This window comes from Tinamus guttatus, unplaced genomic scaffold, assembly GCF_059628265.1.
Source record: "Tinamus guttatus ecotype Peru unplaced genomic scaffold, ASM5962826v1 Tinamus_guttatus_pri_ptg000301l, whole genome shotgun sequence".
In the NCBI taxonomy this organism is placed as follows: Eukaryota; Metazoa; Chordata; class Aves; order Tinamiformes; family Tinamidae; genus Tinamus; species Tinamus guttatus.
In genome coordinates, this window is record NW_028288835.1 from 2,419,775 (window position 1) to 2,439,063 (window position 19,289).

General features: G+C 33.8%; 1 protein-coding gene across 2 annotated transcripts in view; it reads right to left on the reverse strand.

Annotated features, from left to right (window-relative positions):
* FSTL5 (follistatin like 5) overlaps positions 1 to 19,289 on the reverse strand; it is a 219,024-nt gene that overhangs the window by 106,562 nt on the left and 93,173 nt on the right. For both annotated transcript variants that reach the window (XM_088528108.1, XM_088528107.1), the window contains exons 4-5: positions 10,949 to 11,145; positions 1,179 to 1,299 (exon numbers count right to left, since the gene is read on the reverse strand). In XM_088528108.1, the coding sequence (XP_088384234.1) occupies positions 1,179 to 1,299; positions 10,949 to 11,145 (318 nt within the window). The remainder of the gene's footprint in view (positions 1 to 1,178; positions 1,300 to 10,948; positions 11,146 to 19,289) is intronic.

Here is a 19,289-nt window from a genome sequence, read left to right on the forward strand (position 1 = left end):
GTGAAGTTTTCCAAGTATTTTGGGGGGAATGAAAGAATCCGGTCCTAATTTAAGCCCAAGTCCTGCAATTACAAGAACCTCTTGTCCTTTCACACAATTCAAGATAGCACAAAGCTGGAGGCCTGGCAACCACAGACACTCACATTCTCTCTAAATGCCATGTCTGAAGAAAAGCACTGACTTTTTTTCTGGAAAAAAAAAATTACACATAACTTCACACAGATACCTCAGCAATAGGGAGTGTTTAAAACCTAATACCTGTGACCTGAACAGCATTCCAAACCTTAGGGTACTTTTAAATATGTTGCACAATGTTATGTACAGTAGCAATATACATGATTCTGAACAGCAGCTACAGGAAAGATTAAGATATTGTTGATAAACTTGCGCCATTATCATAGAATATCTCTAATGGAATAAGTAGTATATATTGTTTGGGGAAGGTAGTTTTTGATAATTTCCTGAGTATTTAGGGTTAATTTTAAAACTCAAATAATAAACTCAATGTTTAATTTCATGAGAGAGACCTCCAGGGGTTCCTTCTACCCTGAATTATGCTACAATCCTAAAAAGGCCAAAGACTGATTAAATCCCTTTAAATCCCTGGTTTTATAACTAACATTACAATCATTTTACACAGCCACATCTGTCAGTGTCCCCAAACTGTCCCTCTGTAGTCTTCTCTCTTTCTCTAGGGAGGTATGTTTTACAGGCGGTTTGCAGCTCAGGATTTATAGAATAAATTGCAAATCATACCACAATATTGGAGAATATTGATACTTATTTCAATTCCTTAATGCTCTATTTGTATATTTTTCGTATTAGTCCATTTTATCAATTTAATTAGAGCATTTTTAAAGATGTTTTTATGCTACCAGAAACCGTGCTTCTCAACAGGAGTACAACACAGTAGATGCTGCTGTCAGTTTTACTTTATCGCAGTCCTGACACTGCTTGATTTTTCTCTCACTGCTTACAACTATTCACATTTAGTTGTCCTGATCATTTTAAATTCATTTTGTCAGAAAAAATGAGCCTGTCAAAATATTTTGCAGAATATACATTCTTTTATATATATATGTATTTATTTACATATATATAAATAAATAATTTCAGAAAGACAAAGCAAGAGATAGAAAAGAAAAACAAGAGAATAATGGGCTAATCTTTGTACTTACGAAAAGCTCTATAGAATTCTTCCAGAGCTAGATGCTTGTCACTGTTATAATCATCATATTTCAGCATATCGAAAAGAGAGCAGTCAGACAGATCCTTGCCAAGCTCAGCCCGTTTTATTACCTGACAAGAAAATTATAACCATGAAATTACATTCGAGCTCTTCGAGTTCTCCGGCATAATTAATTGTTTCTAATAATCACTTAATAGATCATTTTAAGGTTGCTTTGGGGCAATGAACTGCAACTGTGTAAAGTCAGGGATTTCCAGTTACTTTGTGATTATTTATTGCAGTTTTAAAAGTTAATTCCTTTAGGATAGAGTCATTGAGATCATACAAAAGTTTCTGGTACGTATAGAATATATAACGTGGCTATACAAAGGATTATAAAGATGCTGTGAATGGTAAACCTGATTTTACATTTCACGTATGGTGAAAAAAAGCCAAAAGATTCACCAGATAATGTTTCCTATATTTCCTATAGGATGTAATGTCTTTTTTTTCCTCAGCCCTAACTCCCATCCTCAAAAACAATTGAGGACTTTTGAAATGAGCTGAAACAAACCCATATTACACTACTAACTATATCAACCTCTTTCAGACTAACAGTTGTTAGGTTTCAACCCAAATTAACTCCCAGAGGAAGGTTCTTTGCTCTGTGCACCATCTAGGTTTGAGGTCTGTATACACTGTGGACCTGTCCCTGGGTTACATCCAAGGAATTTTAAGATATTAATAACTGCAAGTGTGCAGAATTTGCATCTTACGCTGCATATGCTCAAAACAAGCAAGCAAAACAAAACAAGCAAACAGAAAAAAAACCCCACACAAAACGAGAAAACAACTCCTATAACTTGCAATTTTGTTTTAGTAGACGCTCATAGAGAGATTATAGCTCAGTCCTCTGTAAAATGATTTTTCTTCCTAGCCTCCATTAGTTTCTCAAAAGAACTGTAATTATATTGGTAGTATCACATGGTAGCTTCTAGAAAGCAGAGGATACACACAGACCTCTCTTCAGTTCCTCTGCAAAGGAATCAACAGGAGCAGAAAGGAATAGATTTAATTACTATTTCTGCAGGCAGAATATTTCCAAACAAATAACACAGAATAAAGAACGTTAAGAGCATAGAGACGGAATATCAACATTTTTTGCTCTTTCAATTTCTTATACATTAATCTAAAAGCACTATAAGAGATAATAAGCTTGTTAGTAAGCTAGAAAGTAAGAAAACTACTCAAATCCAAAACTGCCACACAGCTAGCTTTAGTTATTATTGAGAAAGGCACGTACCATGCTACTACTCGTACTTTAAAAGCCTGCTAATTGGTTTTACACTAAATCAGAATAAGAAAAATGAAGTTTAATTCTGTAGAGGACAAAAAATGTAGTCAGGGGATATTAACGGATGTAAGCCCACTATTTTTACAAAGGTAATGCTGCAGATAAAATGATACATATTGGGAACATCATCATAAGAAACCTCTAAGCTTTTGAGGCTACAAAAGGTGTTTAATATCACAGCTGATTCATTAAAATAGAACATTTTCTGTGAGAAGTAATTCCTTGTCTTTGATAAAAGTTGCTCTGATTAGTTTTAAATATTTATTCCCATTAGTTTTCATCATAAAGGCAAGGATTAAACTTTAAACTTCTAACGTGATACAATAAAATCCGCTGTTAAAGACTCCAATACTTGCCATTATAGCACCATATTTTTAATTGTGCATCAGCAATTTCATCTTCAAATTTTTGCACTGAATTTTTTTATGTCTGAAATCTGTCTCATGATGTTTTTCATTTATATTTGTTCCAATTTATTTATATATATTAAATTAAATACCTGGAATGATTTAGACATTTTCAAGAATAAGGCTACAGATAAGATTGATTTTGGAAGATATTTAATTTTAATGCTTAACAGTCCCATCATTTTAATTGGGGATTCAGTGTTTGTGTATATAGACATGCTCTACTTCAGCAACATGTCTTGGTATTCTTTTAAAAAAATTCACACAGTTTTGACCAATATGCAGATCTCAAAAACGTCAGCGAGTACAGATTTCAGATGATAGAAGAGCAATTATGTATCATGATTAATCTGAATTAAGCATTATCTGCTGGTAAAAGAGCAGCATCTTTTCAGCTTTCACACCCATGTGTGCTCTGTGGATCAAATCAACTCTCTCATTGAAAGCAAAACTAATCTCTGTGGATTTTTTCCCACTCCCTTTGAGGAGGGAGGGGGGAATTAATATTCCATCATGAGATCTGACATAGGACAGGCATTAGGATGTGGGAATTTGGATTCTGAACATGTGGAATTACCCCTTTCTGTAGCAAACTGTAGTTAGAGCAGATTGAGTGGTACATGAACCCGTGCAGAGCAAATCTGGCCACTTTCCAAGCTATTAGCACAGTTGATGCTAAGCAACTTATGGTCAAATGCTTTAAGATCAGCACAATCAAACAACTCGCGTCCTGTTCCCTACATCACCGTCTACAGGGATCTTTTTTGTTGATATTAATATTTAATACTTGTTCATTTATCAATGAAATTCTGTAGTATGGGACCCACGCTGACACAGCGCAAATATTCAAAGAAGGGAAAGAAGAATGAACGGTATCACTTCAAGGAATAAACACTGGTAGCCACAAAAAACAATATATAACTAGTTCTTGTATTAATAAATGCTGTCACAAAAGGATTTTTAACACAGTCTTCTAGAAACTACCTAGACTGTCAGACAACACTGATTTCATTTCCTTTTACTTAGAAATGTAATTTATAAAGGCAGCTTGGTAAACATAATAGATTCTTGCAAATATTTTCAATTTATCACCTGATTACATTACAAGAGAAACTAATACTAAGCAATATCAATAAGGTACTCCTTACATGAATAAAAATGCCAGTAATTGCAAAACCTGAAGAAATAGATGTCAATGAGGAATCATTGATGACTGAAGAAATCTAGTGGGATTTTGAAAGGGCTGGTACTCACCCCAATCTTTTTGATAATATAAATATAAAAAGAAAATTGGCAGATGGTAAATCCTGGTGAGGTGAATAATAATGCAGAGAAGGGCAGGGGAGCATATGGAATGAAATGGATCACGTGGTTACATAAGAAGGATGTGTGATCCATAAAGCCAAAGGCAAGGTCGCTCATCTAAACCCAAGAATCTAGACTATACCTTAAACAGGGATAAATATATCTTAGGAATAGGAAATCTGCTGAGGACACTTTGCCTTATGTGAGTTACAAATCCCGGCTCTTATTGTCTTGTCTTTTTTTTTCTTTCTCAAAAGTCTTCAACTATGACGTTTTATAGGTATCTCCATAGCGGAAAAAAAAAAATTAGATACAGACTCTTAAATTTAACAAACAGAAATTAATGGGACAGGAAATTTGAATAAAGACTCTACAAGCCAAAAAAAAAAAAAAAAAAGAAAGAAAAAAAAAAAAGAAAAGAAAGGATACAGAAACGATTAAATTCTGGGGCTCTAAAGTTTTCCTTAACATTTTCGAATCAAGGCTGTATACCTTTCTTGTACATTTTTGGCTTCACTTATAAGCAAGTTATTATCATTTCTGTACTAAACATGTAAAGAAAATTGAATGAATTCCATGTCTCTGACAAAAAAGTCAGAATAGATGAGCTAATAGTCTCCCTCCTCACGTTTTAGAAGGAGAAGGGAGTAAAATTCAAGGAATCTAATTCTCGAACCAACTCTTTAAACACAATTTTTCTCTGGTTAAATAGAAAGAAAAAAGAGATTAGTTATGGAGGAGAAAAACAGGTAAGATGCTCATGAATCATATTCTAGAAATTTCATTCTCTTCTGAGATTCATACGATAGTATGCTCAGTTATAGCAAATTTTCCCTTTCATTTCCATAAATACTGTATTTATATTAGAATAAGTCATATTTTGAAAGACATTCTAAAAGCCCTTCTCCCTACTTTCATTTAACTGTACATATTCTAACTCAGCAGAGTCATGATATAATTATCAGTAGTTCTGAGAATTAATCATCAGGAAAGAAAATCAAGTGCTTCTACTTAAAAGGAAAGTCCTAGAAACTCCTAGTTCTTAATATCTTATTTTTTTTCTGCTCTTCCCCTTACTTTAGACTTGACTTGTAGGATTCTTATTTTTATTTTACATCCAGAAGAGAACATGGGGGACAGTTTTGCTTAAGTTATTGAAAGTAAAAATAAATGGTACAGCCTATATAATGATTTATCCCTAAGTAATAGGAAGAAAAAAAGCAAGTTCAGCAAACAAAACATAATTCTGTCTATGATGTATGGGGGAAAAAGCAATAAAGTTCATTAAAAATTTTGGAAAAATTTTTAAAAAAATAAATAAAGAGGAAGGTTGGTCAATATACCTTCTCTCAGCTCCAAATACTTCAAACAAAGAATAAATAATTTTACTGATCATACGAAAGGAAAAGCTAAAAGTCATAAAGAAGAGCTAAAAAAAGTAAAATTTAAGGTTTGTAAAGTACACTGATCAAAAAGTTAGGGAATATCAATATCAAAAGAAAAGATGTTATTTTTATCAGATCCAGCTGAGCACACAGGTGCCAGAGTATCAGCTGACACGTAGTGCAAAATTATCATAATTAATGCAAATTTTAAACAACAAAGATTCAATTCTGTTGCATTTTTTTTTCAGATCTCTATGGAACAACACAGGGAATGTAGTTTAGGAATCTTGGTCTCTGAGGGAAAACATACAGCCATAATTTGGTCCAAGTCGTTGGTCACATAAAAAAGAATATTCATTCGTTCTTCATTATAAATGAGCAACTTTTTGTTGTCAAATATAACAACCGAAAGTGATGGAAGCAAATCCGAGAAAAAAGGTCTAAAAGTCTAACAGGAATTTTTATCTCATCATTACATTTAACAACGATAACTGCTGCATTATACACTAAAATAAAGTTTACTAATTAAATCTTCAGATTAGATTTTAAGCTAACATACAATAACCAAGTTGGTCATAGATACAGCTCTACTGATCTATAGAAGACTGTTCTACTACAACAGAGAGTATTTTTGAAAATTACAGAAAACTGCAACTACTTGCATACAGCAATGTAAACCAGCATTTAATTTGCTCTTTCAGGATTTGTTCCTTTTTTTTTCTAAAACTTATTTTTCACCAGAACTCTCGAGTTGATGCTTATAAAGATGCTATTCAGCATATTTATATGCAAACTCACATGGATTTGCAACACTGTTCAAATGTTCAGCATAGTTTATGAGAAGTCTGTCACCTTGGTGCCACCCGTGCCTGAGGCATGTAAAATTTATACACAAAAAAAAGCATAATATTCATTTAGTAATAAAATACTTCTCATTATGAGTAGTTACCATCTTTCCCTGAACAGCAGCGAACTTTGTATGGTATTCTGATAGCGAGTGGCTCATTTTGTTGTTGTTTTGGGGTGTTTTGTTTTTGTGGTTTTTGGTTGCTTGCTTGCTTGCTTTGGTTTGACATGAAGTCACTGACATCGAAAAAATATTGAAATAAAGGCAGGAATAACAAGGAATTAATAAAAATGTAGCATATTTTTAATTTGTCTGGTGTTATGCTGGCAAATAAGACAAACATAGTCAGATACGCAAAATTAAATAACAAATAACAATGCTAAATTATTTCTTTGACTTAAGTAGATCATCGAAAGAGGGAAAAGGAAGAGGAAGATCTATGTACAAGCTGCCTTTGTATCATGTGACTTGAGAAAAGTTTTCCATTTCCAATTTGATTTTGTTTCATTAACTCACTAGCATATCAAACAAATAGAAAGAAAAAAACAGCCCTAAGTTTAAACAAGCAGAGATTGTTTCATTTTCACACACAGAAGGAACTTTAGTTTTACTGTTTGACAAAGTAAGCTTAAAGCTTATGTATCTTTCACAGAAAAGTTTTACTATTATAAAAGGGCAACTCCAGTATATAGGCATTAATCATTAGAAAGAGGAGGAATAAAAGAAAACATAACCAAGACACAAACACATTTTATTACCCTATCTCTCCATAATAATTCTAATGCTTTTTCTCTCCTAAATAGCAACAGAAATATGCAGTAATCAAGCACTTTACAGTAATAGGAACACTGAAGTTCACGTGTAGTAAATTCTAGGTTGTTTTTGCATATGACAAAACAGAACAGATTAAAAAAAAAGTCACTTTGTAACTGAAGATTCATAGCTTGCATCAGAAGAATAAATTATCTTCCTTTATTTTAGATTCATCTAAATACTTTCAAAGTGATAAAAAAGATAAACTCTAAAAAACCGCCCGAAGAGATGCAATTACCCAAAGTCTTGCAGATATCTCCTATTTATGCTAAATCAGAGGTGATGATGATGATAATTTTGTCTAAATATTTTCTAGTCCGTGTTTGCCCCTCCAAGTAACAGGATTCATATCATCAGTTGCTGCTTACAAAAAACAACAAAGCCAGGGTGCTCTTGGGGTATTTGCACATGAAGTGAATTAAGTTGAGAAGGGGAAGCAGTCAAGGTAGATAAACATGGGAAATTCACTCCCAAAAAGTGGTTTGCACTTAGACTACCCCAAGTTGCACGATCCTGCATCATTCCTCCTTTCATTGCAGAATGTCTTCTCTAACATTTGTACTGGGTAAATAGAGCTATAGTTATTTTTTGACTACAGTTCCATATTAAATTACAGAGCCTTATAAAATATATATATATCTAAACAACAGAATTGTTCAAATGAGCGAACACACACCTTGACAGTTTTTAATGTATTGCTGTAACACTGAAAGTAATTGATTTCTTTAAACAATTTCACTATTTGAAATAACTATTCGGTATATTTTTGTGACAAAGCTCTTTCTAGAGAAGAATAACCACTTTTTTTTAGGCTGAGATTCAAATACACAAATATTACTATTTCTGAACCAAAGTATACCAATAAAAGTTCCACTGTTGCTCTTATCATTTTAAATTTCCAAGTGATTCACCTGAATTTTAAATTAGGTAAGATTAATACACAGACAAGATGATAAAAAACTGGACTGCTCCTGTAGTTTTCAGCATGGCAAAATGGAGGTGCTGTCAGACTGCAGTGAAAACTTAAGTTCTAGCTCAAATTCATCTCAATACAAAAAAAAAAATCACGTGAATACTTCTTTTCTATCACAAACAAGTTATTTTTCACACTCCGCTAATAACTTCAAATTCAAAATGCAGAAAAGCATTTTATCTGAAGGTATAATACATGACAGGCCTCCATATTGCAAAATTTGGATGGAACTGTGAGCATAACTAAAGATGAAAAACATGTCAATCTTGAGAGCTTTTCCAGAGTACAATAAGGTCTCCCAATTCAGACACACGAAATTATGAAACCCGTTCAAGAGTGTGTCTGCCTCCTTACTGCTCCCTGACCCCAGCACTCCCAGTAAATCACCACTAAATCATCTTCTCAAAGTCAATGAGACCACCACGCTCTCCCAGCCAGGAACCTCTCTCTCATTGCAAATCAGTACATACAATTTTCTAAATAGGATGTTCAAGACTCTCTTTTTTGTTTCTTCTCTTCTGTCAAAGCAATCTCCATTTTCGGATATGCTGATTGCTATCATACACATTAAAGGGCAGAAGAAAAAAGAAACATTTATCGAGAACAACAAAAGAATCCATTGGTAAATCACACCAGGGTCTAAAAAAAACAAATTGTCGAGTATTCAAAAATCACAAATAATGCTCTGAAAAACAGTGCATTTAGTTTAGTTTTAAAAAGTTGCATTAAATTCTCTTAATTTGACAGTGAGTCTTCAAGGAAAACTGTGTGACTTGATCGCTTTGTTCTCAGCAAACACACAGGCTAAAAACTCCCTCCTTCAGACCAAGGCTAAGATTTCCAAGGTTATCCAGGTGCCAGATCTTAATTGCAAAGGTGATGTTTTGTGTGATGTTTTGGCCATATAAGGTCATTCAGCACTTCCTTTCATCACAGGAAGGGGAGACAGTGGCTCTCAGCTGAGGCTGCTGCTATCCAGAAGGCACCAGGAGAAGCTCCCATGTCACTGCTCTTCTTCTTCAGTGTTCAAAGTGATTAAAGAACAGCTTCTGAGGGCAACGGGTGAGCTCACTCTTGGCAATTCCTTTTAGAAATTCATTTTTACAGACAAAAAGTATGTAAAACAATGCTGACAACACCATAAGGATTTACAGATTTTTAACAGCACTTCAGCATGAAGAAAAAATGAAAGAAAAGAGATATAGCTATAGCAACTGAAGACTTAGAAGAACTATTTGAGAAGAATTGTAAAGTATGCAAGTGTCTCTTGATCCTGACCTTCAGCACTAGCACCATTCTGCTGATCCACTACCAACAAGATTATCATACCCTGCCAAGGTGATGGATTTGGAGTGATGACAAATATCCAGCTAATTTCCAAGCTGGACTACGGCAAAAATACTAAACTATTTTCTAGTGGTCAAATAAATAAGGTTTTAAAACTCAGTTTCTACTGCCAAGCAATACTTTAATCACTATCACGTTCTGTTTCAAGTGTTGATGATATATATCATAAGCTAAACTTAAGTATAAATATAGATGTACTCTGGGTATGCTATATATTCATACAGTATGTAAATTTAAAAAATAGTATTTGTTAAAAACATGCAAATTTCTGCAAAAGCTGAAAAATTATTATGGAGTGTGGAAGAATGATTTATTTTATGTCTTTTTTGATGGATAATTTATTATTATTTAAAAATTCACATTTGCATATAGCTTTTATTCATACAAAATATATCATCCTGGAAGCTGCCATCTGAACTTCAAAGTGAACTGTAATAGAAATGACAACTCCAGCCTTTTTTTTTTTAAAATCATGGGTATTATATCTTCACTCATAAATAGTTTTTAACTCTTCCACTCAACATATGGGATTCCAATCAACGGCGTCATATAGGAAACCATACTCTTGAATTTTATGTGGCTTCGCAGTATTTGACATATTAATGGAGCTCCGTCACAATCAAATTTCTCAGACATGGGCTTGTAAATCAAAGCACATCTGCTATGTTCCTCTTACCCTTTTAGGTGGATTAAAGGTAGTACTGTCATGCCTATCAAGGCAACGTTTCTTTGCTTAGGTCTCTGATTGGTAGAGCTGGCTGTTTAGACACTGCTGTGAACTCTCTTCTTATATTGCTACTCTTTTCCTCTAGAGCTCTTACTTCGGCATCAACAAAAAACGAGAATATTCTCATAGTATAAAAGTGTTTTAAGAGATCACTCTGTTGTTTTAGAAGTCTAAAATACATCTACATGCTCAGAGCTTACACCATTTTGTGATTTTTGAAAGGAAGAGATAAGAAAAAAACCCTAATAATAGGGTTAAATGTTTAAAGGGTTTAAAGGGTTTAAAAATGTTAAAATTATTATTAAAATTATTTATTCCCTCTCCCTCTTATTGGGATGATAATAAATAAAAAGATGGAGAGAGAAAAAATAATTCATGACTAAAACAACCTGTAAACATTTTACCTCCTAAACTAAATTCTCTAATATCGTATTTCATTTTCTGAATAACTGTTTTTTTCAAAATTTTTGAATAAATTCTTCCCTCTAAGAGGCTTGTAGTCTCTGAAGTGAAAACATCTTACTACATAACATGGCATGTATGCAAATGGCATCACTTACTTTGCAGCCCCAAAGGCAGCTGAATAGCTATTATGCTAATGGCAATAAAATCTAAATCTTACCTGAGATAATTCATTACTATCCACAAGTCCATTGTTGTCAGAATCAAAATAATTAAACATATGGTCTACGAGAAGTTTCCTTAAAGACATTTTCTCTTCAACGTTTTTATCTTTTGACTGTGCAACATATCTCTGGTTTTGTAGATTCAGTAGCATATTTTTTACTTGATTGTATTCAGTAGGTTTACATTTATCACCTGAAAGAGAAATAAAATACACAATGTAAGTTTATTCTGAATTTGATTTTTTAAAAAATAGCAGAGTTAATAGAGTGCTTCTTACAATCTTTAACAACATTAACAGGGTTACTTTATGAGGCAAGAAATTTGCTCTGTAACCATTTGATCCAAATAATTTCCTCATCTGGTCTTCAGTATAGGCCAGAAAATATTGTACTTCTAGATACTTTGTGTTAAGAAAGTTTTCTGTCTACGGAAACTCAGGGACATTTTTTATTAGTTTCTAAGTCTGCTCTTTTCCCATTTTAGGTCATTCTGGAATACTTTATCTGAAGATTCTTAAACATGTTACACTTGGTGAAGCAAGTATATATTTCGATCTCTTTTTTTTGGTGTACAACATAAACACGACCTCATACAAAGTCAACCGTGAGAAGCCTGTTGGTTCAACAGGTCGGGCTCCTTTCTGAAATGTGCAGTACTAAGAAGATAAGAATAGACTGGAGTTACATTTTTGGCCGCACTCCTAATTATGCTACCAGAATGTTATTTTCAATCAAATACCTTACATTAAGTTGCACTGGTACATACACTGTTTATATTACCATATCAAGAAAAAAAAGTGTTTGATAACATGCTGCTGATTTCTGTTACAGACATTCCACATAGGAAAAATAAAAGTGAAATGCTTTTTTCAAATTCTGTAATTTTCTTTAGAAATATCTTTCATCATAAAAGAAGCTCAACCTTGTCAAAACGTATTAATTAACCCTGGTATATCACAGAGGCTAGAATTAGAAAAAGAGACTGTTACTGAACTACACAAGGAAAGAATAATTAATTATTTTACAGATTCTGACACATTAATCATAATGACAGATTGTTGAAAACCTGCTACGAATAAGGTGAATGGAGTTCACAGAGCAATTTCAAATTCCTGCGATCCATCTTTGGTGATCGTTTCCTACTCCACAAGAGCTTCAACCTTTCCCTGGTGTTGTCTGCACCATTTCTGTAACACAGCAAGTGTAATTTCCTCTTGCTGTGTACCTGTTCACTCTACTGATCAACCCGAGCCTCAATTACACTTCCACTCACGATAGTCCATTCAATTCTCATATCCTTGCAACATTTGCCAGGGCACGGACCAGTATTTTCTCAGTATTTAACTAACCTGTTTGGGAGCTCACAACGAAAACACTGCTAACACCTTTCAGAAAACAACTTCTTCAGTCATCAACTATGGTTTAAAAGAGATGCTACTCTATTTTTCATTTATTTCATTAGGTTGATCTAACCCAAATAGAAGACACTTATCAAGAGTTGCCTTCTCAGATGCCTCATACTTTGTTTGACCACACTGTGCTGCATTTCTCCATCTGCAATATAAAAGTAATATTGCCCTCTATGTGGAAAGTATGGCAAGGTCACCACAAGCATGCAGTTTGCATATGTTAGAGTGAAAAACAATACTCAGCCCTTTGAGCACATTTTCAGTAGTCTACAGTATCTTAAAAATGAGCTTACAAAAGAACACTAAAAATGTATGTTTTCATTTCTGTTGCTCTTCGAGGGCTGTTCTTGACGGTTCACAATGAATAATATAAAAATAACGTGACTTATTCCTCTTTCAGACACAGCACAAAATTAATCTATTTGATAATCCTCAGTAGGAAGGTGGAAGTTCAGGGTACAGGGCTGCACTTGATGAATGGTTACTTCACCTCTTGCCCTACCTTGACCAATATTGACCAAGATTATCAAACTGATTTTAAAGGGTGTGGCAAAAACTTCACTATTATAAACGTCACCCACATAAATAAATTTCCATCTATAAATCTCACAATCTAACACAGATTTTAAGGTAGTGACAATTTAGGGTAATTACAGTTGTGATAAAACATGATTACACAGTATTACATGACAGTATTTGAGTTTTACACAGTGTTGAAGATGGTCTTTATGCCATCTCTATGAAGGACTTTATAAGGCCAAAATGATGATGAGTGTAAGGGACAGCCAAGGAGATCACAAGGAACCAACAAGACACTGCAGCAATTTTAACTATTTTAAAACAGCTATTTTAAAAGATGACCCTCTTTGCTATGACGGCCTTTTCCTGTAATACACGAGGAAGCGTAAAGCAGATGGGAGAACAGGAAACTGGGAGAAGGAGGCCCTGCTGATGCCTCCTCCCAGGCTGGAGCAGCAGCACAGACTCTGGAGTTGTATTGCTAACGTTATAATTTATTAAAAATTACTTCTGAAATAGTCATCTGGATGGCACACAAGGGGTAAACAGAGATTAAGTACGACAACCTTGAAGGTTAGGAAAAGCAACTTGTGTTTAATTTAATGGAAAAGGACAAACTGGTGGAAAAATTGCATTACTCACAATGCTATGAAAGCCAAAGGAGATGGCATTTGACAAAACCTGAGGGGATTATTTTGCAGTTATCAAGATACATGATGAAAATCATGACAACAGACTTTTTCAGATCACAGACACATTCTCAAATTTATCACAATGATTATATTGTTACATCCAAAGCAGCCAGATGAAGAAAATATAGTAGAGTTTCAATGCAGTACAATTTCTGAATACTATGTCTCATTAAAAATACTTAATGTATTTTATATTTTGAAGGTTCCTTTCATAATTCAGTCAGAGTATACAATTAGCCATCATTAATAATGAATTGCATTATCATGATCATCATACAAAAATCCTGATTTTTACACATCAATTTATGGAAGCCTGAAGAACACTAGGTCACCTAGTGTGCAAAGTACCTACTAAGTTTTATATAAGTTTTATTAATTTATATGGATACATAATATGTGTATGTTCATATATACACACACATACATATTAAACTGTATATTATGTATAATTTACTAAATTCAATTTTCTTAATATGAGTGAATGGCTATTATTTTATGTAAAACTAAAAAACAGTAATAGCAAATTATTTCTTTCTTATTCTATAATCCCAATATTTTTATCTAGGGAAAGAACAGTCTACCGCATACAGTTCATTGCACATAGCTTCTCTACAACAATTTATTTTATAAGTTTCATCTTCTAGGGATTTCTTGCAAGCAAGAAAATCAAAAGGATAAAAGAAAGCCAAAAAAAATGTGGAATAGCAATAGTCGTATGCTTTTCTTGATAAAAATTCAAAAATAGTGGAAAAGTGGAAACGCTTGATAATTTCTTGTTTTCCTTTTCTGCAGATGTGTTTAGTTACCTAGGAAACAGCGGAAGTTAGAGATTCTGAGCACTATTGTCCTCCTGGACAATTTTGAATATAAAATATTCGCCCCTCATACAGGGAAAAAAAGTTATATTTGACAATTTAAGTCTTAATTTGAAGAGAAAAAGAGAGATTTGAGAAACTAATTACTTAAGGAAACTTAGCAAATGAATATTGCACCAGCATTCGTTTTAGCACTTGTGGAAAAAAAAAAGATTGAAGTAGGATAATATTTTCAGGAGATAGTTCCCTAAATCCAAATCTCTGATATTTTTATCTCATTTTGGGTGGAAATACTGTAGTATGTAGAGAACAAAAGAAATATAGTCTGATTAAAACAAACAAAAACCCCACTGATTTAATATGTAATACAAGCCTTTAACTTTTCAGTGCCTTAGCAGCTTCATCAAAACAAAACTAATTTTGGCCTTAAAGTATCATCAAGAACCATTAATACTCACTCACTGAGACATTTCATCCCCACAAATACACTACCAAGCTGAGTTGCTATTAATTTTTTCCACAAAGTCATCTTATTCAGATTTAAAGAAACATCAGCCTTTCCAAAAATGACCACTAGTCTTTAATGGGCCTGTTGCATAGTATTCCAAAATGGATGTAAATATAAATCAAATTTTCAAAAAATGCAGTAAATCTGATAAGCAGCACAACTACTATCTTCTGCATGTCCTCTCAGCATAATCAGTGCATATTCAGAATAATCTAGAAGATAAAACATTTAACTACAAATTTTATAGTATTACTTCACATAGAATACCTGAGCAACTAATTCAAAGTAACTTACATCCATATACATATACACTTTCGAGTGCCCACATACACAAACTGCACAGAAAGGATGATGGAGTCATTAAAAAAAATAGTGTGATCTCAATTCAATTTTAAACATAACAAAAGTGGAAACTTTCAGGTTTCCATCACTTATATTTCTGGATCCAGTCAGTATAGAAGAAACATGAAAACTTGTAATCTTATTCGTAGTTCTAACAGATAAAGAAACATTTTAAGGCACCAAAATTGCTTAGGCTTATCTGAAAGAAACTTCAAGTTCAGGTGGTATTTAACAATGTGTTTTTTTCCAATATCAAGGTCACGTTTTCCACATGAAGAGCTCAACGGCTTTGACCCTAGTTCCCTCCATCTCCTGCAGCCCCGATGCTCCTCATCCCTGAAGATCTGTGCCTGCATTTAGAGAGAAGCAACTTCATGTGGACATTTTCAGTACAAAATTATTGGATGAACAAAGATTAACATCAATACTTTGCTGCAACTCTGTTTTAAATAAAATTTAAATAAAATTAATAAAAGATGTCGAATTTTACATCATTTTGGAAAGCCTGTGAATCTTCACCCTGTAGTTCAGCATCACGTATTTCTTGCTCCTAAATTTTTAGCATTTCTTGTAGTTAATTGGTACAATGCAGTAGCAATCCATACTTTCTAATGACTTATATCTTTACCAAACCTGTGTATTTCAGAATTCTTGCCAGAAAAATAGATATTACAGAGTTAAGAACTGCCATGCTTTAATTTTTCTGTGGAAATACTCTTAAGCTGGTACAGGAATTGTTAAGACTTTTTAACCCATTGTTGTACATTTGCTTTAAATCTAAGTATACAATTCCCACATACATTAAGGCTCAACTACCCAGAGACAGTCATACAAAATGGCATTTTAAAGCTATATTTGTTTTGTTGCTTCCTCTATGCAAACACTTTTAAGTGACTACCATAGCTTGTAAAAAACAGAACTGAAGTTGAATTTTCAAATCTTTTTTCATTGTGCAAATGAAGAATAATGCTTTCTGTTCTTCAAAAAGTGCATGTAAAAATACTTTCTCTTGACCCATCACCACCCCCAAAATGTTTAATCATCCTGATCTTGCAAAGCTAAGTGATAAGATGGATGTCATAATTTTCTCTTTACTACGGAAGCCTCCAGGAATCTGGTGTCTTATCAACAGATATATATATAAATACTCTTCAGTGCAAAAACAAGACATCTCTTTTAGATTATAATACTATTAGAAACTAAACTGTATTTGAATTAAAAAGGGTATTAGTATTTCAAAGTAAGAGTTAGATTGGAGTTTATGCTGCATGGTGTGGAAAAAAAAAATACTTTAACAAATAACCTGGAGATGGAAAAGAAAAAAAGGCATTTTTCTTCGAATTAGATACTTTAACCAAAAGTCAGTATTGAGTGTGAGTGGGTATTTTTACTTGTTGACATATTGTGGTTACTGTATCACAGATCTCTTGACAGAAAAGAAATAGTTTATACAATCTTTCACCCTAAAATGATATTTGAAGGCTAAACCAGGTTGAAAGTTAATGATCAAAACTAATTATCATCTGACACAGCTGAGAAAATGCTGAATGCATTGGTTGTTTGCACTGCATGTGTTAGCATCACAAATATCACAAGGCAAATTAGTACACAAGTGGCAAAGGCAAAACTCAGGTCTGACCCTTTTTTTCACATAAAAATTAAATCCACACGGATTTCAAGTAGCGATACTACTCCTCAGTATCTGCTGAATTCTTGTGGCTTACATTTGAATATTCTACCATAAAATTAAAAGATGAAGATGGGAAGATTTAATATGTGCCCGGTTTTTAACATATCAAATCACTTCAGATGCTTTAGTCTGCTTTTCCCAATGGGTGCTGAAGTGATTACTTAGTCAATACTTTTTGAATTCCCTGAATCTGGTTTAGGCTTTCAGTTTGAGTTTTCTATTTGTCCCTCATTGCAGAAATAACTTCGATTTCACCTGAACAATTTCTTATGCAACATTAATAGGAAGATAACCTGGACTTCCATGTAGCTTATTAAAGAAAACCTGGGAGAGAAAAGGAAGAGATAAAAATGAAATGTCCCAAAGGTGGATGTGAAATGAAGGCTGGGACAAGAGTCTAATGTAGTGTTTTATTTTTCCCTCTAGTAGAGTTATCCCAACCATCGCTGATAGACTTCCTCCCACAGGGTCCGGACAATTTTTATCTTGCAATATTTATTACAGTGATGCTGCACAAGCTCTAAAATGCTACAGTTTTACATGTGTAAAGAAATAAATAATGAAAGAGTAAAAAGCATTCCCAATACAGAGGGAAAACATTTATGGGATGTATGCTTAGCCACAAATCTAGAGAGAGTTTTGCTTTTGCTTCTTGGACACAGAAGGTTGTAGTCTTTTTTAAAAAATATTATTGAAAGCAAAGGAACATGACAACTAAAACCACAATCTTTTCCCTAAGTGCTTCCCAAAATGCAGAGTACTTGCAGATTTATTAAGGTGAGGCTTCAAGACTGGGTTAAGGCTAACGAAAAGAGCACTACAGTTAACTGGACCAGTTATGCAGTTCAGTTTCTATTTCTTCTGCTCAGTTCCATATTCCCACCAGGTCCTTCGCTTCAGCCTTAGCACAAGTAGCTTTTAGTGCTAAGCAATGACAGAAATTACTACACTCAGACTTCTGTTGTAGGCCAAGGGAATGTGTTTATACACCCAAACATACGGAGCTAAAAATGTGCCAAGTATCACTTTAACAGTTTAGTAGACCAATTTATCTAATTAATTCAGAAAAGCCTCAATAACATATGTAAAATACAAAATTACTATCAAAAAATAAAAAAGCAAGCTTCCTAATTTCCTCTTTGGTATCACACCTACACCCTTACAGTTTTCCTCTGGGTCCTATGGCTTCACTCCGCTGCAGCTGCAGTTGGGGAGTTCTTCCTCCCGAGTCTTTAATTCTGCTTCAGACTATTTTTACATATTGCCCTATCAGGGTCTACTTCCACCTTTCTGGATACACTCAAGTTTGAAAAATGGACAGATCTTCGACCAGACTCAATCAAAATAAAGCGCCATTGTTAAACCAGGTTTCTCAGACCTTTAATGCGCATGGTCTTGAAAGGACTTAAGATAAAACTACCTAGACAACAGTCATTTGACCACTGGGCAATATTAAGACAAGTAAAACAAGTTGAGGACAAGGTGAGCTGAGACCAGTCCTGAGACTCTGCACTGCAAGGTCAATCTTTTTTTAAAAAAAAAAAAAACTAGTAATCACATTGAAATTAAAGTAAAAGCTAGAGTGATTCAGAGAAATCTCAACTACAGTAAATCCAAATAATGCAACCTGAGTTTAGATGACCGAGGTAAGATAGGTAATAGATGATTGTCCCACGTTGAACACCAAAGTTTGCTACCTTTTCTCCACTTTCTCTATTCTTTACACAGAGATACAAGGAAGAATGCTGGTTTGGCAACAGAAGTAGAAATGTTTATGAACTTAAGCTCATGTAAAGAGCAACCAATTCGCCATTGAATCCACAATTAAGAATGAGCTAACCATATTGCTCCAGCACCAGATAAGCACGTGATCAAGTTGTTAAGTCTTACCAGTTTTGTGTGTCAGTAACTTGAGTGTTTCTCTAGTGATTTTTATAACAGTTCTTAAATCTATGTGTTAAAAAAGGAAGTAAAAAGTATACATAACCCTGTAAAACACCAACTAGACGCGGAGATCAAAGATGTGACAACTGGAAGCACCCTCAGTGTTTCAGCTCTAACTTCATACCATTTCATTCAAAAAGGAGTCAATAGCTGGAAAGTTATGACTGAAAACTGCTCAAATGATAATGTCACACAATGTTAACTCAAATGCTTTAATTTTCCAAAAAATTTGAGGATGCAAGTTTTCGTGAGAATTTTGTTGTTTCTCCACCATAACCTCACTTCTCAGTACCCACAGGGCTTTCCTGGTTTGGGATTGTTTTTATTCTTACTGTTGTAATGACCCTTTGAAATTAGAAATATATCAAGGCCAGATTATTGTTCTACCCGGCCAAGTAACAATTTGTTCTAGGAATAT